This window comes from Crocuta crocuta, unplaced genomic scaffold (genome assembly GCF_008692635.1).
Source record: "Crocuta crocuta isolate KB4526 unplaced genomic scaffold, BGI_CrCroc_1.0 scaffold141, whole genome shotgun sequence".
NCBI classification, from domain to species: Eukaryota; Metazoa; Chordata; class Mammalia; order Carnivora; family Hyaenidae; genus Crocuta; species Crocuta crocuta.
In genome coordinates this window covers 193,746-216,946 of record NW_027527951.1, presented here as the reverse complement: position 1 = coordinate 216,946, position 23,201 = coordinate 193,746, and the positions used below count along the sequence as shown (strand labels likewise).

The window sequence follows — 23,201 nt, the reverse complement described above, 5'->3', positions numbered from 1 at the left end:
AATATACGTGTTTTTTCCTATACAGAATCTTATATTTTATGGCATTTTACTATTGAGAGAAATATGGTACTTGAAAATTAGAATGTAGACACCTCTTCCTCTAACCCCAAATGCAGCCTACAATTTTCCTAGAGAAAGCTGTTTCTCCTCATTAATATTCTTAACTCTAAAGTCCATTTACAGAATGAATGTCAAATTTATTTCAAAAGTTCTCTTTAAGAATGAAAGTGAGCTTTTTTTCCCCCTGGCTTGTATGAAACTTTATGGTGTATATAAGTTACCCTTTGATTATTTTTTGCCTGATTAAAAATTTGCAAAGTTCTATGGCTCCAAAGAGCCTACCTGTAATAAACAGCTTGTGCCTTCCAAACCACAAAACAGGTCTGAATTGCTTGAGCATTAGAGCTAATTGCCTGCCTACTTCAAAGGAAGAACCAGAAAAGAGAGAGGGAAAAAAGTCACAGAAGCAGAGGCAGTGCGGGCAAATCCACCTCTAGAGGTTATGAGTTGTGGCTTGGGAAGAGTCAGGCAAAGTTATGGCCTCAGAACTGCTGTTTGCGATTAAGTTGATGGGGAGAGCCTACCCCACAATCTTTCCCTGCTGCTGACACAGAGTCTTTGTTCACATTCAGATTTCTCAAACTGTTGCCAGGGTCAGGCTGAGGTCAGACACCACAGTGATGTATAGAAGAACATGTCTGGGAATTTCTCTCACACTTAAAACACATACTGGAAAATGAAGAAGACCCTGCAAAAACTGTCTGATGAGACCCAGATTATCCTGTAGTTTTGTCTTTTAGTACCTTCATAATTTTTGTTTTCTTCTCCTGACACGCCATGTTTTATTAACGTGAGTTGCGATAGCCCTTACAATTTTATGTCCCCTCAAGATAAGGACACTCAGTAGCACTCTGACACTTCATTTTCCAGCCCTGGGGAAAAGGTCCAGTAAATCTACTCAAAGAAGTCTTGCATCCCTTCCCCAGGATGAGTTGAAAAGTAATTGCCATGGGCTGTCGTAGGTAGAGGGCCTGACAATGGATGTCATGTCATATGTGTGCACTTGGCAGGGAAACAGCCCAATCCAGTCATGACCTCAGCCTTCCTGCCCCCCAAACCAAACTGGCCACGGTCCCCAGCCAGGTTGGCCCCTGCTGGGCTGAGCAAGCCTGTGTTTGATCAGTAATTATCACTGATGAGGGGTGAAAGCAGGCTAGAGCCTTAAGAAGTGTTGATTCTCTCCTCTTAAAGGAAAAATTTCACAGGTATTTGCCTGAAAAGGAAGCTCCCCTGCCCCAAGCCCTCAGATGACTGACCACTCCCCCCACCGGACCTCAGTTCTGCTTTCGTGCAGTGCAACTATGGAATAAATGGATTTGTATGGTGCCTTTGAGGACTCACAGTTGAAACAAATTCTTATTTCAAATTTAATAAATGCCCTTGTTTTCCCCCTCAGCTTTTTAGAGCTTCCCCCATCGAGCCCCGAAGTGCCCCCTTCTGTTGTTTCCTGGNCTACATATGACAGTGGATATTTCATTCTGCTGTCAGAACGTTATTAATAAAACATGGGGTGTGGAGAGGGCCACGATTTCCCCTTTCAATCACTATAGCATTTGCAATGAAAATTTTATGCAGTGTGTAATTTTCAGTTAATGCTTGACACTTAAAATGTCCGTAGCAGCGTTTTGTATGGTTATTGAAGGGTTAATTGTATCATGTTCCCTGCATAAAAGCTCTGCTTATCAAAAGTAAATAGAAGAGTGTATGCAAATGTGTGTCGATGACCTTTTGCCTTTCCAGGGTTAATTTATATGGTCATTAAAGATTTTATGAAATTGAGCAGTCTGGCGCTTCAAATCCCATTTTACCTTCTTCTCCTAATTTATGTAATTCCTACCTGAACAGGGGAATATGATTTTTATTTTTTTGTGCTGCAATGAAAACAGCATGCCATGCTGTGGGGAGTTGCGAGTCTGGTTATCTGGCATTACTCAGATTGCTAAAAATTCATTAAAATGTGACATCAGCACAGTGAGAGACAAATGATCGCAGGATGAAAGAGAACAGTGGGCCTTTCACGGATTAGTGCTACACAGACTCAGCATAGAGGCTAACTGCATAAACAGATTAATCCACCAGCAGCGGCATAGCTAAGATTTACAGAATAATTAAATAGGGCTGAGTTACTGTGAGGATTTCCATGTAATCTAGCTGGTGTGAACCCGTGAATGAGGTGTGGGGTGACGTGGTTGTCATAGAAGAAGTATACCTTCTTATGTCCTATGCTCTGTATAGCTCCCTCTATAGAACACACACACACACACACACACACACACACACACACACACATACACACACACACACACACACACCAATGTAACTGAAGTTTTGAGATCCTACTCTGACAAATTCCAAAAAATTCCCCCCGGGGGCCTGGGGACTGAAGGCAGAGTAACACCTGTCTTCCGTTTAACCCGTCATGATCACATTATTTCACTAAGAATTGTTTCCAAGGATTGGGTTTGTCCTGTCATCTTTCTGAGTCTGCGGATACAGTAGGCCCATGTGGTTGAGAAGTTTCTACTGTTAAGAGGACAGAATTGGCTTACACCTCTTTTTAAGTCTTTTCTAGCTTCGACTGTACTTAAGATGCTTTCTTTTAATTTAGCACAGGCACATTTCCTCAATGGGTGTCAAAGGAGTTCCTTTAGATGAAAATTTGCATTGGTGTAGTAGCAGGTTCTAACAGAGACTTTGGAATAAACTTATGTTCTTTTTTCAGAGTAAATGTCTGCAGATGATTCACAAAGAGCACTGCCTTTCAATGGTCACATTGATTTTAGTGTGCATGTTTCTGGGGTTTTCAATCCTACTGACTGGTCTGCTTTGCTTGACAGAAGAACAGAGTGAGGAGGCTGAGGGAGTGGCCAAGCCTGCCTCAGTGGTGGAGGATGACGAGAGAGACACGTGTGAGAGAGACAGTAGTGAAGGCAAAAACTCTAATAAAGATTCTGGTAAGATGCTAGCATCTTTCACCTTTCTTCCCTCCATCCTCCCCCCGCCCCCCCGCANNCTAATCCCTCCCCAGGCCCTGCAATCAGCCCTTCCTTCACCCCCCACCAAAGCTTATTAAAAGCTTTTATTCATTTAAAACTGTCTGAACATTCCCACTACTATTCATTGCATGTGCATTTTACATGTGATTTCTATCAGTAGCCTCCCATTGACCTATTTTTAATCATAACCATCTGACAGAATAGATGTGGATAAGTTGAAGAATATTACAGGACGACCAGCGAGATTATTTTTTAATCAAATCAGTTTGTGTGCTTGTAATTTTTTAAGCGCCTTTCATTAATCTTAGCTATACTTGTGATTCCTCTGATGGCATATTAATTTTTCATAAGCGCAGGATTAGATATCACTTGAATTTTTTTCATTCAGTCACATGCACCCCCCCAAGCCACGTAACCCTAAAAATAAATGTTATTTTTCCTTGCTTTTTTACAACTTACACTCAGGAATTTGCTCTTTTTAAGGGCATCTATTTGAGGCATTTCAAACAAAATCCAGTGGAAAAGTTTACAGATGATTCAGCCTAAGAAAGAGGAAATATCATTGAAAAGGGATTAGGTGCTGGGTAATTTTGATCTTCTAGAATAGACAAATCCCAGTAATGAAAGCTACTGTCTTTGAAAACAAACCTTCGTGTCATGACATTTACTTGTGCACAAACAAACCCTAGGCCAGCATCTGGTGTGGATACCTAAGGCTTTTTCTGTGTTTGATTTGGCAAATATATGACTTCATCCATGCTTTGTATGTATGAGATGGAAATCTATGGTCGCAATGAATATTACATTGGCTACTTTTGCTGCACGCTATACCTAGTTTTATTATGTTGGACTCATTGAAGCAGAAGAAGTGCTGAAACGGGTTCAAGCCTATTAGCTTCAGGTACCCATCTATCTTTTCCTTGAATTCCAGTGACAGCTGCATATATAAAGAAGCTTGTTTTCACCATGAAGACGTTGGGTTGTGCAAAAGATATCATTTTTACATGCAAGTTTGTTTAAGTCTGAATTATCCCATATTTGTCCTTCAGTCTTTGCCTATCTAAGTTTTGCATTCCCTTCAAAAATTATTTGAAGGGCCTCTCTGCTTCCTACCCCACGTCGTTCAACGCTACGTTTCTCTCAGGAGTCCAGTGGGAAAGCACCCACTTAAATTTGCTAGGATGTGGTGGCTAACATATGATCCTAATTTGATTTAAACAAAGAGGATCTAAGGTTGGTATTGAGCCTAAAGCAATGTAAAAAAGATGCCATAGCTGTATATTAGTAAGCCGGCTCCTGAGGTTACTCACAAGGGATTTGAAATACCTCGTGATCAGTTAAGGTCAAGGGCAGTGCCATCTAAACCTCGTTTGAAAATAATTGGAAATAGCAAGGTAGTCAGTTTATTCATTCTCTAGGATGGACCTCATCAAGCCTAGCTGCTTGGCTACCTCAGGGATGGCAGGCCTCTGTCACTGGTGTCCTTCTCACAGTCATACCCAAAGACATCGCAAAGCATATCCCTCCCATTCTTTAAAAGAATATGTGAAACACACGGGTAGCCTATTAGTGTCTGCTAAATGCTCACGTAATACTTAGGCATATGACATGATGCTTGGTTGTAAATATCTCATGCCTTCCAAAAGATGCATTCTGGGAATCTCTTGAAAACACATCCAATCTTACTATCGAGGGAGGAGTCTTCCTGGAGAATCCCACAGAGGCAGGGGCTGTATCTTCACCAGCAGTTTCCTGCTCTGTATAAATAATGGGCTCAATCACTCCCTAATGGCCTGATGAGTTATTGTCCTTTCTCGAGCGCCTAATTGTACCATCTAGACAGGGCTCCAGCTTCTGAGGGAATACAGAACATTGCATAATGTTACTTATTTAAAACCATTTTTAATTCCTGCAGAAATTCCTCCCTAGGTGTATCTATAGAAATGAAAGTGGGATTTAAGCACCAACCAAAAAACAATTACTACCATTCAAATATTTAGCCTGGAAACCTCCTAGATTTCCAGACAGTTCTTGTAACTGACAACTAACATGAGCTTTCAACAAAGTTTTCCACTTTTTAAATGGAATCTGATTAAGTGAAAAAATTATTACATGGATTTTTTTCCTTATACATATTTCTAATGATTGAATAACCACTTATGTCTGTATTGGTCTTTTTCCTTATGTCCATTATAATTGTCAAAAAGTACTAGCAGACTTAAACGTTAATCACTGTCTTAAAATGTTAGATGGGAAAATAGTGTGGCCCCACTTTAACACAGACATTTTTAGACAGGGAGGAATTAGCACATGTTAGGAAGACTATGTTTGTGTAAGCTGTTGTGCTGTGTTGCTGACATTAATCTCTAGGACTGGAGCTTTCAAAATGAGATTTGGCAATATGCAAGTAATATTTGTTGAATATTCATTCATAATAGAAAAGCTTCATAATGCCTCATTTATATTGTCATTTAAATCTAGTGCCACTTTAGATTAATTATAATCCAAATTATAGCTCTGTGCAGTACAAGAATTAATATAGAGTTTATCCAGATTAATACATTTGCATTGAAAATGTAATATGTCTCTGCCATGGCTAAGGGGACCACTTTTTAATAAGGGAGTAAACATGAGGAAGGATGGAAATTAACCTTCATTATTGCAATTAAAATTATCCTTTCATTCCGGCCTCATTAGAAAGAATACTGTACCAGTAATTATAATTTAGAATTGTTTGTAGTTGAATAACATCCTTTGTTATATTCAAGTTTTATAGTAGTCAAACTTCATCAAATACATTGATTGATAGATAATTACTCAGGTTTTTGTTTTATTGGGTTTTTTTTTTCCAGATTTGTTTTGAGTACATATATATGCTATTGGATTTTCCTCTCTTATTATGAGTATAAACCACTTTACAACCTTCTGTTTTTCAGGGATTGAAAATTATTAAGTAGGCAGCCTCTGAATCAAAATGAATTATGTTATTTTTATATTAGCCATCTCATGCAAGCTAAATAATCCCATAACTGACAGATAATCATTGGCTCATCTATTTGGCAGTGCTTATTTGTAATTAGATTTCATTTTTTAGTTAAAATGCATTAAAATGACATTGTTTTTTGAGAATATTGGGATGTCCTTAATAACACAAAAATGAATTGTGATCTCATTTCAAATTTTGTCCTGGGTAACAAACACGGTTTAGTTCAAATAAAGTTTCAGACATAAACTATGAGTAATCACAAAACTTAATCAAAACCTCCCAAAATTGGCAGGCCCTTATTTAATATATTTCTAGGATAAGACAATTCAGAAAAAGATCCCAGAGTTGATGCCCTACAATTTATCACGGAGGCCATAGTACCTGAGATAGCACCCTTTGAGTAGAAAAGGCATGCGTGCATAAAATGTAACTTCCATCATCTTTGCAAATAATCTTGATGACCTCCCTTATCCTCAAGAGTCTGTTCTTGTTATGTTATTACATCTCAGCTTTCTCTGCTTCTTCTTATCAATGGCATCTATTTCTGGGCTGGCTGGCTATAAATGGAGGGGGAGCCTAGCCTTTATTTATAATTTCTTTTTAATTTAAAATAAGATGGTCTTTAGGAAGCGCCCAGCTTACATTCAGATCATGGTTTAATTAATTAACTAAGTTAATTAGCCACAAACTATTGAAGCTGACACATATATTGGATGGAATACTGTAGCCAGCAGTTAGGCAATGGCTATGAAGTAATGGCCCTACAATTTAACTCTTTGCTTCCTCGAGACAACATGGAATGTCACTAAATTAAAAAAAAAACAGTTTAATATACTGTTGATGAATATTAACAGTATAATATACTGTTGATGGATGTTAATAAGGCAAAAATAAGAACATGAATTTATACCAAATATTTTCACCAACTTCCAGCACACTCTTAGTGAAATGTTTCAAACCATGAAAGCAATATTTTTGATCCTTTATGGTACTAACATTAAGATATATATGCTTATGAAAATAAGGCCATAGCTATAAATTTAATAGATTTAGAAGTTTATGGAAGGTTTATTCTATAGCTGATGTTCCATAGCACCCGCAAGCAGCCAGAGTCATGGAGATTATCTTTCAACTGGTGTGTGACAGCTTTTGATAGCATAGGGAATTGGACCAACTTATTATTTGGTCATGTCCAATTCTACCACATACACAAAAAGGATGATAAGAAAATATGACACAGTATTATTCTCTTACGGGAATGTATTCATGCTCATTAATGAGGAACATTTTAAGAAAACTCAGTTCCACAGGAGAAAGCAACTGGTAGGCATTTGCTGATTTAAATGACAATCATTTCATAGAACTTGGTCTGACACCATAGGGAGTACGTTTTATTTGCAAAATATTGTAGAGCATATCGTCTTCCTAATGTTATTTTTCACACTTTTAAACCAATATCATAAAAGGACATTTCGAGAAGGAAAAACATATTTTTTGATGCCAGAATTAATTATGAAATAAACATTACTGTTTTTGACCTATCTTTTGGATATCAAGTATTTGGGTATTGTTTAATCAGTGTAATGAAATTCTTCAGTCAGTCTCAAATTTAAGTTCATTCAAATACAAATATGATAAATCATTTTTTCAAATATTTACAAAGAATCTAAATTTCTCCAAGGCATATGTATATATAGGACAAATGAACTAATTCAAACAAAATCTAATGTTTGTAAATCCAGACATCAATAGCAGTATAATGTGTTGAAAATGTAGCACTAATTCTATACCTACCACAAAGCCTCAAGGGAATAAGACGATTGTCATCGTGTCATTTAACTCCTGTCTTTTTTTTTTTTTTTTAATTTTGGTCTCCTCAGAGTCCTCTCACTTTTAAATTTCTTTCTGAATGTGAAATTCCTAAAATTATTTATATGGTAGAAAACATGCATCTCTAGTCAGGATAGAAAAAGAATATATTTTTTGGTTCATTTTTACTTTGTTTCCGTAACATCCTTGACCTTATTTTAAAATTAAAACTGGGTTATTTTGCAATAAGGTGCAATTTGTTCATTTATATGAACCGTATGTGGATTGAAAAAAAATCAAGATAAATCTTCATGCACAGCATACAATCAGATTACGCCTAGACTCTATATTTACGCGGGGTCTGATAGCAATCAATGGTTTAGCTTCATTGCATTTCAAGATGTATTTGCACCCAGTTGTCCAGTGATAGTGTCCTCACCCTGGAAATAATTTAGTTGCAAATTGACTGGAAGATGGTGAAAATTGAAAGTTAAAATTAGAAATACTCATAATAAACAGCAGAAAAAAGGTCAGATGATGCCACGCTATGATGAGATTGGAATGGATGGTAAATGAGGTTTTGTGTTTGTCGTGAGATGTATGTGACATGCCTACCCAATGTCGTTGTAATATCCAGCCTCACAGAGGAGATTATCGGGAAAATTGATGCTGGAAAGAATTTTCTGTTAGATTGGGAAATTAGAATTGCACTCTTTTCTTTGATGTGTGTGAAGCTCCTGCACATTACATTGCTCATCTAGGCAAAATTCTAAACCATCTTTAACACCGAATATTCGGATTAACCTCATAAAACAATTGTCTTCTTGAGATTTGGGCCATAATGTTATGTGCACAGCCAGCTGCTGAGACATCTGAAGGAAAGCGTGAATCGCAAAATGTAGTGACAGATATGTAATGTGTACTAAATTTTTAAACCCTATACGTACCCTGTAAAAATATTATTTTAGTTTCTGAATTATAACTAGCCAGTTCTTCTCAGTCTTCTGAAATGTTTTCAGGGTCCAAGAATTTTAGAAAAAAGATAAGTAATTAAATGTTAGTCAAAGGAACTATTTTCCAAGTTAGCATTTGTGAATGGGAGCAGATTCGCTTTAATGTGATAAAGGCATCCTGAGACACCAGAGAGCATGTGTTATGGATGAATCTTTCAAGGTCACCTAGGGTTATCTAAACATGAGACAGAAGTACATTTTAAAATATATTTATAAAGTCTACTTAGTAGATAAAAAGAAGTGTGCTTTTTGCCTTTTGAGATTACCATCATTTAAAAGTGTTTGTTCAGTCATTTTAAGGATTCAGTGGATTTAGAGCCAGAGCTGTTTGAAAAACATGTAATTTTTCAGAGTTTGATGTTAGTCTTTTAAAATTGAGGTTTTCTATTCTTTTTTGGGAATCAGGAATAATCACACCAGAAAAGGAGCTAAAAGTCAGTGTGGGAGGGGGGACCCAGCAGCTCCTGCTGGCCAAAGAAGAGGATGTTGCAACAAAAAGATCAAAACCTACAGAGGACAACAAATTCTGTCACGAACAGGTAAATGTGTTTCTTCCCTTTGCTGTGTAAACCTGTTTATTATTATTGTTATCGTTGTTATTACTGCTGTTGTTATTGCTCCTGATAGTTACAGAGCCCCAAACAATTTCATGCTGTCGAAGTGTATGTAGAGACTGTGATCGGCAGTATAATGAACTCTTGGTGTTACTTCTAACGCTCTGAGGTCATCCGAGTACGTCAACTAATGGCGGCCATGTTTCTTCCATATTCTCCAGTTCTTTCAGTGTCCTTATTGTAACTACAACAGTAGGGACCAAAGTCGTATCCAGATGCATGTCCTGTCACAGCACTCGGTGCAGCCGGTCATCTGCTGTCCCCTCTGCCAGGACGTCCTCAGCAACAAAATGCACCTCCAGCTGCATCTGACGCATTTGCACAGTGTGTCTCCGGACTGTGTGGAGAAGCTGCTCATGACAGTAAGGAGACCGAATGTTGATGCACGTGTGACATGCCCTCTGCAAAAGTCTCAACACAGAATCTGTAATTGTTGGTTGAGGAATTTATTTATTTTAAAATATTTTTAATGTTTTTATTTATTTCTGAGAGAGAGAGAGAGAGAGGCAGCGTGAGCAGGGGAGGGTCAGAGAGAGGGAGACACAGAATCCGAAGCAGGCTCCAGGCTTTGAGCTGGCTGTCAGCACAGAGCCCGACGTGGTGCTTGAACTCATGAACCGTGAGATCATGACCTGAGCTGAAGGCAGATGCTTAACTGACTGAGCCACCCAGGCACCCCTTCAGTAGAGTATTTGACTATCTTACATTTTATCTGTAATGTTAACTAAATGACTCATGAGGACATGTGGCGTTTCAAAATTTCTTGGTTATCATTATAAAACACTGGACCTACAAAAACCTTCAAGTCATAGGTTTGAAGAAAAAAAGAAACGAGTACAGCATTCAACAGCATTGATCTCAAATTCAGAGGGATAGCCTTGATCCTCAAAATGTCTCTGCTTTTGTTGGAGAAATGTTACGTGAGCTATGCTCTCCTGCCAAGTGCAGGTGTAATGGAGTCTGCTTTCCGGGCCACATTTGACATGAACACCCGTGGTTCTCACAGGTGCCTGTGCCTGACGTGATGATGCCGAACAGTTTGCTACTGCCAGCAGCTGCCTCTGAGAAATCGGAGCGGGACACACCTGCAGCCATCACAGCTGAGGGGTCTGGGAAATATTCAGGTACGCCGGCCTGGGAGCAAGATGTACAGAGAACATGCTCGGGGGTGCGTGTTTGTGGTGACAATCCAGGATTGTTACTATCAAAGTTGTTGTTGTTGTTGTTGTTGTTTGCAGAGCATAGAGGAAAAAAAGCTATGGTGTGTCCACGAGTAACATTTTCCAAGGCACATTTAGTATCCATCTGGTTATCTGTGACTGCCCTTGGGGGACTTAAGTGCCGATGACCAAGAATAGTCTGTGTGTTCTAATTCCTGAACACTGAGGTTATGGCTCTCGATAACATGCTGATTGCAGCCTACTATAATTACCTTCAACTTGCCTTTTTTCCTCTCCTGAAATTCCTTGAGGCCAGGGTGCTTTCTTGTTCATCTCCAGGGCCCAGTACAGTGCTTGGCACATAGTAGTTGCTCAATAAATATCACTTCAAAGATCGATTAAGTGGAAATCTTTAGTGGTTCCTACTTAGGAAATTTATTGGCATTTAAGCAGTAGGCTTTCTTCCTGTGAGCGACCTATTTGTGCTTTCTTCTCCACAGGGGAGAGTCCAGTGGATGACAAAAGTATGGCAGGTCTTGACGATTCAAAGGCTGGCGTGGAAATAAAGAGTGAGGAGCAAAAACCGACTAAAGAACCCATGGAAGTGTCAGAATGGAATAAAAATAACAGTAAGGATGTGAAAATCCCCGACACTCTCCAAGATCAGCTGAGCGAGCAGCAGAAAAGGCAACCACTGTCTGTGTCGGACCGCCACGTTTATAAGTATCGCTGTAACCACTGCAGCTTGGCTTTCAAGACGATGCAGAAGCTTCAGATACATTCCCAGTATCACGCGATTCGGGCCGCGACGATGTGTAATCTCTGCCAGCGTAGTTTCCGTACATTCCAGGCTTTAAAAAAACACTTGGAAGCAGGCCACCCCGAGCTGAGTGAAGCTGAGCTTCAGCAGCTGTATGCCTCCTTGCCCGTGAATGGTGAGCTCTGGGCAGAGAGTGAAACTATGACGCAGGACGACCATGCCCTAGAGCAGGAAATGGAGAGAGAGTATGAGGTGGACCACGAAGGGAAGGCAAGTCCCGTAGGAAGCGACAGTAGCTCGATTCCCGATGACATGGGCTCTGAACCAAAGCGGACCTTACCTTTTCGAAAAGGGCCAAATTTTACGATGGAAAAATTCCTTGATCCATCTCGCCCATATAAATGTACAGTGTGTAAAGAGTCGTTCACCCAGAAGAACATTCTCTTGGTCCATTATAATTCAGTTTCTCATCTGCATAAGTTGAAGAAGGTTTTGCAGGAAGCCTCCAGTCCCGTTCCGCAAGAAACCAACAGCAGCACAGATAACAAGCCCTACAAGTGCAGCATCTGCAACGTTGCGTACAGCCAAAGCTCGACACTGGAAATCCACATGAGGTCCGTGCTCCACCAGACAAAGGCGAGGGCTGCCAAGCTGGAGCCGAGTGGCCACGTGGCTGGTGGGCACAGCATGGCGGCCAACAATAGTCCCGGCCAAGGGATGTTAGAGTCCATGAGTTTAGCGACAGTAAGCAGCAAAGATGCCCACTTAGATGCCAAAGAATTAAATAAAAAGCAAACTCCGGAATTAATCTCTGCCCAGCCTAGCCATCACCCACTGCAGTCACCAGCACAAATCCAGATGCAGCTACAGCACGAGTTACAGCAGCAAGCCGCCTTCTTTCAGCCTCAGTTTCTAAACCCCGCCTTTTTGCCTCATTTCCCTATGACCCCGGAAGCTCTGCTGCAGTTTCAGCAGCCTCAGTTTCTCTTCCCATTCTACATCCCCGGGACGGAGTTCAGCTTGGGGCCGGATCTGGGCTTGCCCGGCTCGGCCACGTTTGGTATGCCCGGCATGTCAGGAATGGCTGGATCCTTGCTGGAAGACTTGAAGCAGCAGATTCAAACCCAGCACCACGTTGGCCAAACTCAAATGCAAATTCTACAGCAACAAGCACAACAGTACCAGGCCAGCCAACCCCAGCTGCAGCCCCAAAAGCAGCAGCAACAGCAGCAACAGCAGCAGCAGCAACAGCAGCAGCAGCAGCAGCAGCAGGCAGCAAGCAAATTATTGAAACAAGAGCAAACGAGCGTAGCTAGTTCAGACTGTCCTGTTCCAAAGGACGCGCCGTCTTACAAGGAGACAGAAGAGATTGCTGAAAAGCAAGAAAAGCCAAAGCAAGAATATTCAAGCGAAGGTGAAGGACTCAAAGAAGGCAAAGACCTAAAGAAGCAAAAATCCTTGGAACCCTGCATCCCACCACCCCGAATCGCTTCAGGGGCCAGAGGAAATGCAGCCAAGGCTTTACTGGAAAACTTTGGTTTTGAACTGGTCATTCAGTACAACGAAAACAGGCAGAAGGTACAGAAGAAGGGCAAATGTGGTGAAGGGGAGAACACTGACAAACTGGAATGCGGAACGTGTGGCAAATTGTTTTCCAATGTTCTTATTTTAAAGAGTCACCAAGAACATGTCCACGGGCAATTTTTTCCTTACGGAGCACTAGAAAAATTCGCTCGTCAGTACAGGGAGGCCTATGACAAGCTTTATCCAATTTCACCATCTTCTCCAGAAACACCCCCTCCGCCCCCTCCCCCTTCAGCTCCCACACAGGTCCAGCTGCCTGTTTCCCTGGACCTTCCACTCTTCCCTTCCATTATGATGCAGCCCGTGCAGCACCCTGCACTCCCTCCCCAGCTCGCCCTGCAGCTGCCCCAGATGGACACTCTCTCTGCCGATCTCACGCAGCTTTGCCAACAGCAGCTCGGATTAGATCCCAACTTCTTAAGGCATTCTCAGTTCAAACGCCCACGGACAAGAATTACAGACGACCAACTAAAAATCCTGAGGGCTTATTTTGACATCAACAATTCTCCGAGTGAAGAACAGATCCAAGAGATGGCAGAGAAATCTGGCCTCTCTCAAAAAGTTATCAAGCACTGGTTTCGAAATACGCTTTTTAAGGAACGGCAACGAAATAAGGATTCGCCGTACAACTTCAGTAACCCTCCCATAACTGTTTTGGAAGATATCAGAATTGATCCACAGCCCTCCTCTTTAGAACATTACAAATCGGATGCATCGTTCAGCAAAAGGTCTTCTAGAACGAGATTTACCGACTACCAGCTTAGGGTTCTACAAGACTTTTTCGACACAAACGCTTACCCAAAAGATGATGAAATAGAACAACTCTCCACTGTTCTCAATCTCCCTACCCGGGTTATTGTTGTATGGTTCCAGAACGCTCGTCAGAAAGCACGCAAGAGTTATGAGAACCAAGCAGAAACGAAAGATAACGAAAAGAGAGAACTCACTAATGAACGGTACATTCGAACAAGCAACATGCAGTACCAGTGTAAAAAGTGCAATGTGGTTTTCCCCAGGATTTTTGACTTGATTACGCATCAGAAGAAGCAGTGTTACAAGGATGAGGATGATGACGCCCAAGATGAAAGCCAAACCGAAGACTCCATGGATGCCACTGATCAAGTAGTGTATAAGCACTGCACGGTGTCTGGTCAGACGGACGCAGCCAAAAACACTGCTGCCCCCGCAGCGAGCTCTGGCTCTGGGACGAGTACCCCCCTGATCCCGTCCCCCAAACCAGAACTTGAGAAGACCTCTCCAAAACCTGAATATCCCGCAGAAAAGCCAAAGCAGAGTGACCCCTCGCCCCCTTCTCAAGGCACCAAGCCAGCCCTGCCATTAGCATCAACGTCCTCAGACCCGCCCCAGGCTTCGGCAGCCCCGCCACAGCCACAGCCACCGAAACAACCCCCGCTGGTCGGAAGACCTCCCTCGGCCTCGCAGACCCCGGTCCCTTCCAGTCCGCTGCAGATTTCCATGACTTCTCTCCAGAACAGTCTACCTCCACAGTTACTACAATACCAATGTGATCAGTGTACAGTGGCCTTCCCCACTCTGGAACTCTGGCAAGAGCACCAGCACATGCACTTCCTTGCTGCTCAAAACCAATTCCTTCACTCTCCGTTCTTGGAAAGGCCCATGGATATGCCCTACATGATATTCGACCCCAACAACCCTCTGATGACCGGACAGCTGCTGAGTGGTTCTCTGGCGCAGATGCCACCGCAGACCGGCTCCTCTCACGCCACACCGCCCGCCACGGTCGCCGCTTCCCTGAAAAGGAAACTGGATGATAAAGAAGACCATGCTTGCAGTGAAAAGGAGGGAGGCAACAGCGGTGAAGACCAACACCGCGATAAACGCCTGCGAACCACCATCACCCCCGAGCAACTGGAAATACTCTATGAGAAATACTTGTTGGATTCCAACCCTACCAGGAAAATGCTTGACCATATTGCACGTGAGGTGGGGCTGAAGAAAAGGGTCGTGCAGGTCTGGTTCCAGAATACCCGAGCTCGAGAGAGGAAAGGCCAGTTCCGGGCAGTGGGCCCAGCACAGTCCCATAAGCGGTGTCCTTTCTGCCGAGCCCTGTTCAAGGCGAAGTCAGCCTTAGAAAGCCACATCCGCTCTCGGCACTGGAACGAGGGAAAGCAGGCCGGGTACAGCTTGCCGCCAAGCCCTCTGATATCAACGGAAGACGGGGGAGAGAGCCCTCAGAAATACATTTATTTTGATTATCCATCTCTGCCCTTAACGAAAATGGATCTATCAAGTGAGAATGAATTGGCGTCTACAGTGTCAACGCCTGTGAGTAAAACTGCAGAACTGTCGCCGAAGAATCTTTTAAGCCCTTCCTCTTTTAAAGCAGAATGTTCTGAGGACGTAGAGAATTTGAATGCCCCTCCTGCAGAGGCAGGGTATGATCAGAACAAAACTGACTTTGATGAGACTTCATCGATTAATACAGCGATCAGTGACGCCACCACCGGCGACGAGGGCGCGGCTGAGATGGAAAGCACCACGGGAAGTTCCGGGGACGTGAAGCCAGCTTTATCTCCTAAAGAGCCCAAAACTCTTGACGCGCTGCCAAAACCCGCGACCACACCCACCACGGAGGTCTGCGATGAAAAATTTCTCTTTTCTCTCACCAGTCCCTCCATCCATTTCAACGATAAGGATGGCGACCATGACCAAAGTTTTTACATCACGGATGACCCCGATGACAATGCCGACCGCAGTGAGACATCCAGCATCGCTGACCCCAGTTCACCGAACCCCTTTGGATCCAGCAATCCTTTTAAATCCAAAAGCAACGATCGACCAGGTCACAAGCGTTTCAGAACCCAAATGAGCAATCTCCAACTCAAGGTTCTCAAGGCTTGCTTCAGTGACTACCGAACTCCAACCATGCAAGAATGCGAGATGCTAGGCAATGAGATTGGTCTGCCCAAACGCGTGGTCCAGGTGTGGTTCCAAAATGCAAGGGCAAAGGAAAAGAAATTTAAAATTAACATAGGGAAGCCTTTCATGATTAATCAAAGTGGAACAGAAGGCACCAAACCAGAATGTACCCTCTGCGGGGTGAAGTACTCTGCCCGTTTGTCCATCAGAGATCATATTTTCTCCAAACAGCACATTTCAAAAGTGAGGGAGACTGTTGGGAGCCAGCTCGATCGGGAGAAAGATTACTTGGCTCCGACCACCGTTCGACAGCTGATGGCCCAGCAAGAACTTGATCGTATAAAGAAAGCTTCAGATGTGCTGGGCTTAGCGGTACAGCAGCCGGGCATGATGGACAGCGGCTCCCTCCATGGCATCAGTCTGCCGGCAGCCTACCCAGGCCTCCCCGGCCTCCCCCCGGTTCTGCTCCCCGGAATGAACGGTCCATCCTCCTTGCCTGGATTTCCACAAAACTCAAACAGTAAGTCCTTTCCAGGAGAGTCAGTCTAATTAATTAATTAATCAATATTAGGCAGCCGATCACAGGTGACCAAGAACAGGGTACCTCTGAATCTCTTTTAATTTCAGGAAGTGAAACCTTTACATTAATTGAAATATATACTTTGCTGGCTATAATTAGAACCAGGAAGTAAGTCAACCTGAACACATACAGAAAAATAAAGACTAGGGAGGTCATAGTAGTGTCTCAGAAATATATTAATTATTTGTATCATGACATCCTTATGTCTTAGAAGTATTCTTTTTATATAATTATTTTAATACTGATTTCAAATGGCATTTTAGCACAAACATGTGGCATAATATTCGGTATACATATTAATAAAGCAAAGTGTTAAATAATACATATTTTGGATCTTAATTTATGTTCTTTCCAAGGAAAATTTTTGTTTGTTTGTTTTGTTTGTTTCTTTTTATTCTTAAGTGCCAGGAAGTTCAAAACCTGAGGGCCCCCTAGATGCAGGAATTCACCTACATTACACCTAGCAGAAAATAAACTAAACTTCAAAGTTTAATTACTAAAAATATGACTTCTGTGATAATTTGCAAGTTAGCATTGCTATGAAATTTTTATTTTTGTAGCACCAATTGTTACTTGTTATTTAAGTAAATTTATGACCTTAGACATATATTGATATTACTCTATGACTTTCTATCCCCACCTTTACCCAATGCCTATAATTAAGTCATAACTAAATTGTAAAGCTGTTTGAGGCAACCCCAGATGATGGACACAGTTCTGTGTTCATCAAGAGAAATATAACTTGTTAATCAAGAGAAACATAAGTTATGCAGTTTCAATTTTGTGAATAAGAATAGGTATCCAATTATATTGGGTTTAAAAAAAGTTGAATATAGTGCACTAGGCAATCACCCAGCCACACTTACTGTTTTATATGTTATATAAACATTACATATTACGCAAAATAGAAAAAACGGTTCTCTTATAATTTCTTCCTTAAAGTAAGTTTTATTTTTCAAATTAACAGTGATTTTTTTCAAACAAAATGAAGAAGAAACAGTGAAGTCTTCCCTTTTTACAAGGAAATTTTGACATTATCCAGAATGAACTAATTGCATATCTAGAAAGTTTCCAAAACACACTGAACTTTTTTTCATTTTCACAAATTGGACTTTTACATAAATTTCAAACTTTTTGATTTAATCTTTCTCTTATAAAAAAAAATCATGTGATTGTAGGAAGATAGTCCTATGTTAACTTTCAGCTTGAGAGACATGAAAACGATGATATCGAATGGCCCCTTGCCCGACTGCTATCTCCTCTGGTTTCCCCTGTCCTGAACGACTAATTGGCATTCGAGAGAAACAGAATAAATCTACACATTTGGAAAAATGCTCGAGAACAATTCTGCAGTGGCCCTTCCTTCAACTATCCATAACTATCATACCAACTACTTTGCCTCTAAGTGGTATTTTGGGCTTAATCATCTGGTGGTTATTCTTGGGGCCTTCAAATGTGAGAGTTACAATTGCATGTTCTGTTTGTACATTTAAGTTAAGTCAGATATAATTGTTTTTTTTTTTTAATGTTTTATTTATTTTTGAGAAAGAGAGAGCTAGCAGGGGAGGGGCAGAGAGAGAAGGGGTCAGAGGATCCAAAGCAGGCTCCTTGCTCGTGGCAGTGAGCCCAACATGGGGCTTNATTTTTGGGTTTGAGTCCTACGTCGGGCTCTGTGCTGATAGCTCAGAGCCTGGAGCCTGCTTCGGATTCTGTGTCTCCTTGTCTCTCGGCCCCTCCCCGTCTCGTGCTCTGTCTCTCTCTGTCTCAAAAATAAATAAAACATTAAAAAATTAAAAAAAAAATAATGCAGTGCTTGTTCTTTTTGCATGTGAATGTATTATTAGACTTCCCCTCCCATGTCACATAATCACTGTGATTATTGACACATAGGAAAATGTCTGACATGGAAAAATTCCTATGATCAGTTTCGTAAAATAGAGACTTTTCCACATAATGTCTGCTGTGGAAAAACTCCCATGGGCAGTTCTGTAAAATTTACAGTTATGTAAAATTTAAAATGAAATATTATGTAAGATAGAGTAAAATTTGATATTTTACACGCACTAGGAACAGGTGAAGTGTTTAAGTGTCCGTGTTCATCTACAAGTCTGCTCTGACTGCTGCTAAAATGGCTGCCAAAATGGCAGCCAAAGCATCTTGTTTACTCTCCGCTGGATCACGGGCCTTGCTTGTACATCGTGTGCCTCCCTGACCGCCCTTCTGATTTGTCTCTCGGAAACCGGTACCCAGAGGGCTTACATGAGAGACAGTGAGAAGAGAAGCAAGAAATGTTTATGAAATACTTAAAGAACCTACCCTTTCTTCTCATTCGACTCACCATAAATATAATTTACATCCTCCTACCAGAAAGGTGGGCTCTGCTTCTAAGTATCAGAGGTGGGGAAAGATGCTGGAGGCCCTCCCTTCCGGGAGCATGAACGGTATCTGTAAATGCATCAGGTACTGAGGAACTTGTTGCCTTATTCAATCCTGGACCAAAACAGACCAGAGAGTGTTACAAAGAGAAAAGGTCTGTGAACCCACCTCCTCGAGTTTGCAACTTCCTTGCATTTGTTCTTGTTTGCCATGGATTTTAAAGATTAATACAGCAGAGGTACCAGCAGGACCCTGTCTGAGAACCTCAGTTCCCACACTTAACAGTTCACATCCTGTTTAGGCTAATTTCCCCGTGGTGGGTAACGCTGAATCTTCTATTATCTCATAGCGTGGAGCTGGGGTTCTCCATCTTTCCATCATCATCTTGCTACTGTGTTATTTTTCATCAAACAAAAATTGCCTTCCCTTTACAGGAGAAGTAGACATAGAAGTAGACATACCAGCTAGGTGAAATCAAAAGGAGAAAATGACTTCCTGAGTAGAATATAGCTGTGTTTCTCACATGCCCTGGGCTCTTGCAACAGCTTGAAATATATATATATGAACAAACTTTGAGAATATGACATGTTCATCTTGGGCCCACTTTAATGAAATTTAGTTATAGAAAAAGCTTCATTTTAAGATACCCTATCCCTTTGAAGGTAAATCTGAGGGTTTTAATCCTAAAGAAATCACTAAAAAGGGACTCCACTGAATATGAGATGTGCCATGAAGTAATGTCTGCTTTCAACGGCTACCCCCCAAAATTGATTTAAGTTGCAATGTATGTGTTCAGTTTTAGTATTTATCAACCTCACTGAATCACCCATTTTATTCTATTTTGGGTGGAATGGCCGTCCTGGTTTACCAGCTTTAATGCTTACCTTGCTTCCAACAAATCTTCAAAATATTTAGTCTTTCAAGATCATAAGAAGGCTCTGTCAGGAGTAATATACATTATGCGTGCCTGTTTCCTGAATTATATCCTGGTCCTCGCCTCAGTATCACTGATTACTATTACTCATTTGCTAATAGAATGAATTATTTTCTACTTAAAAAATTTCCACTTTTGTCTTTTTCTATCATGATCATATGCAAAAAGAGCAAGTGGCAATAGAAAATCACATGCCTGTGCACCTGGAAAAAATCAGAAAACTTTAAATTTACATTTTATCCTTTAGGATGTTGGCTTCCTTTGGCATTTTGCTCAAGATGAATAGGAAAATAACTTGATTTTCTATTTTTAACTTATTTACTTTATCGTTTTAAGCAGTGTCTGATTTTTATATCTTCCATTAGTGTTTGGAAACACTGTCTAACCCCATTTCCTTAAATGGAACTTTAGAACATGCCTTGTGCATTTTTCTCATACTTCAATGTAATTTACCAGCACATTTGGGGTAAATCTAGATAAGAGTAAGTCTTTCATAATTTTAGCACAATTATCTTTGGCCCTATGTACATAATAAGCTTTATTTTCACCTCAAAAAGAAAATTTTCCCTCTGGGAGACCTAGATCAAAGAAACCTGGGAGAAAATAACTAGATCTAAGTGCATTGTGAGACAAGTATTTTCTTCCAAAAGCATAACTTTCAGGAATAGGCAGCTGTTTCAGGAGAATCAAACCAAACAAAATAATGATAATAGGAGATTATCTGCAGAAAAACTTTTATCTCTCAGTGAAATTTCAAAGAACTGGAGTAGGAGCTAGGGAAGAGGAACAAAATGTCTTTAGCACTATAACCTGTAACAGACTTGAAAATTTGACAAGCATTTAGTTTATAGTTACTACCACTCGTTCCGTATCGAGATTGCTGTTCAGTTTTTCTCTTCTATTTCCGACGTTCATATATCAGTTGGCTATAGCCTATTTTACAAGCTTAGGTGTTTTACTGTAGGCCCAAGGCATATTGTTTATTATCCTTCATCTGCATCTCTTTTCCTAAAATTTTTACTTAATAGCTGATTATTTAGTTCACATTACTCCTCAAGATGTTGAATTCCTGAAAACCCCTGCTGGTCTTTGACTGTAGGAGTTAGGATTGCTATTATGGTCTTCTACAACTTTTCATGTCATTTCATTATGTGATCTGTAGATAGGAACTTGTAGGCCCCATCTGAAAGGCTGAGTCCACAACTATTGATCCATTCTGCTTTCTAACTGCCACTGCTGTTTTAAGTCTTTGAGTTCCTTAAAATTTATCATCTTAAATTTCATCATGTCAGATAGGCAAGCCAGCAGTTTTCTTAGATGTAGGGGGCAAAAGCAGTTAGGTGGAGAGAGGTGCAATTGAGTACAAAGTCTAGTTGGACTAGACCTAAAACGAAGGCTGGCTTCATGGCTTCATGGCTTCATGAAACTGAATGCCAACACAGTATCACTCTAACAATGCAAGGAAGGTTCTTCTGTCCTTAGTAAAGCTTTTTCCACCTGAATCACTCAGGCCTGAAATTCTATAATTAGATATTAGTTCTTTTGACTTAACGAATTATCCTCTGTTAAATGGAAAACAGCATAGAATATCATGAAATCAGAATACTACCACAGTTAGAAACCCCAGATTACTTAATCTAGTATATAGTAAGCCTTTTCAGAAATAGGTGTATTCAAATCTTTCATTCTTTCTTGCAAATAAACATTTATAGAGAGGCGAATGGAAAGAAGAAAAGCCTGGTAGTCAGGAATGAAGGCAAGGGACTTGAGGGTTTAGTGCCCCAAAACAACTCCTTTACTTCACAGTGTTCTTAGGGCTGGTCTATGTCCCAGGAATCTAAGAAGTCTATACTAGCAAATTCGATTCAGATTCAGGAATTTGTTCATTCATTCCTAACCATTCCCCTACAAATCTTAAACAATTTTCCTTTAAATGTGTTTCCAATGTGACAGCCGTTCTTATGTAAAATGTAAATACTTGCTATCAGTTTCTCCTGGAATACAATGTTACTTTCAAGGATTTTTTTTTTTGCATTTTAAATATTTGTACTTTTTAACTTTTGAAATTAATTAGACAGGAACTTTGAGTGGCAGCTATAAAATTCAGTTCCTCAAACCGCATCTCCCATTGAGTCATAGATTTCTCTCTGTCAAGTCACCTAACGGCTTTCAGATTCAATTTTCTTACTTAAAAAAAAAAAAAAAGGAATTTTTAGCATCTGTCCCCACTTACCATTGAGGATATCAGGAAACTATTCTCTGACATGATGGAAATTCCTTAGAGATTATCACTAATACAACTACAGAAATTATTCCAAAGCAAGTCAGAGAAGAGTTGGGCGTGGTGAGGTTACAAAGAAGAGCAGCCAGTAATAAGCTGGGTTAATTGACAGTAATATGATAATGATTAGGGTCAAGTTGAGAGTGATGTTGAGGACTTCAGCATATCTTGAATACTAAGCCTGAGAAAGCTTTCTCAGCTGGGCAAAGTCTAATTAAAGTTTTTTCCTAGCTAAAGAGATAGAAGTATGCAGTTTTTATGTCACCTGTTCTCCTTCCTTCCTTCCTTTCTTCCTCCTTTCTTCCTCCTTTCTTCCTTCCTTTCTCCTTCCCTCCCTCCCTCCCTCTCCCCCTCCATCCCTTTGTTCCTTCTTTCCTCCCAAATGTTGCATTTAGCATAGAGGCAAGACTGAACAATATTACAAAGGTGGTTGTCTTAAATCTAGGATCATTTTCTCCACAGCTGTACACTAATAATTTAAACCTGATTTACTTCTTCCTGTTTAGTTCCTCCATCAACCCATTAGGCCCCCATCACTGCCCTTGTTCTGATTGTTGGGAGTGAGCGTTACCTCCTTCGAGAACACGCCATCACCTATTAGGTTCCTAGTCTGTCGCTGTTGCAGTCAACTTTATTTGCCTCTAAAAAGTATATTCAGGAAAGGCACAGACTTTTACAATTCCCCTTTCAATCCTGAGCTGTGGTTTAGTTTCTCACCCAACTATCCAGCTCATAAAAATGGCTGTGTAATAGGTTATTACTAGCCACTACATTGAACGGAGTGCTTGAAACCCAGCACAGATCTCCTCCACTACCACAGGAGCCACAGTCTGCCGGACATGTGTCTGCCTACTGAGCATTTAATTCCCCTTCTCTAACGGGGTTAGAGTCCTTTTGGCATACTACAAGCAAACCCGGAAGAAGAATGTTTTTTGGGGGGGGGGGATGAAGTAGAATGTTAATATATTCAAATCCCCTCAAGTACTCTGCTAGCCAAATTGTCAGAGTGGTGATAAATAACCTGATCTGAACCCTTAAAACTGGAATCGTGCCTACCCATGCTCAGTCCTAGTAATGAATAGCTGTGACTTCACTGCTATTTGTTTTTTGGCGCCTTCAGCGGTCATTTACTATTGCTGTTTAATTA

At 40.8% G+C, this 23,201-nt stretch overlaps 1 protein-coding gene across 2 annotated transcripts in view; it reads left to right on the top strand.

The window, feature by feature from the left end:
- Positions 1-23,201, top strand: part of ZFHX4 (zinc finger homeobox 4) — a 157,388-nt gene that overhangs the window by 132,178 nt on the left and 2,009 nt on the right. For both annotated transcript variants that reach the window (XM_077752427.1, XM_077752426.1), the window contains exons 5-9: positions 2,898-3,014; positions 9,270-9,403; positions 9,640-9,840; positions 10,485-10,602; positions 11,139-16,403. In XM_077752427.1, coding sequence (XP_077608553.1) covers positions 2,898-3,014; positions 9,270-9,403; positions 9,640-9,840; positions 10,485-10,602; positions 11,139-16,403 — 5,835 coding nt within the window. The remainder of the gene's footprint in view (positions 1-2,897; positions 3,015-9,269; positions 9,404-9,639; positions 9,841-10,484; positions 10,603-11,138; positions 16,404-23,201) is intronic.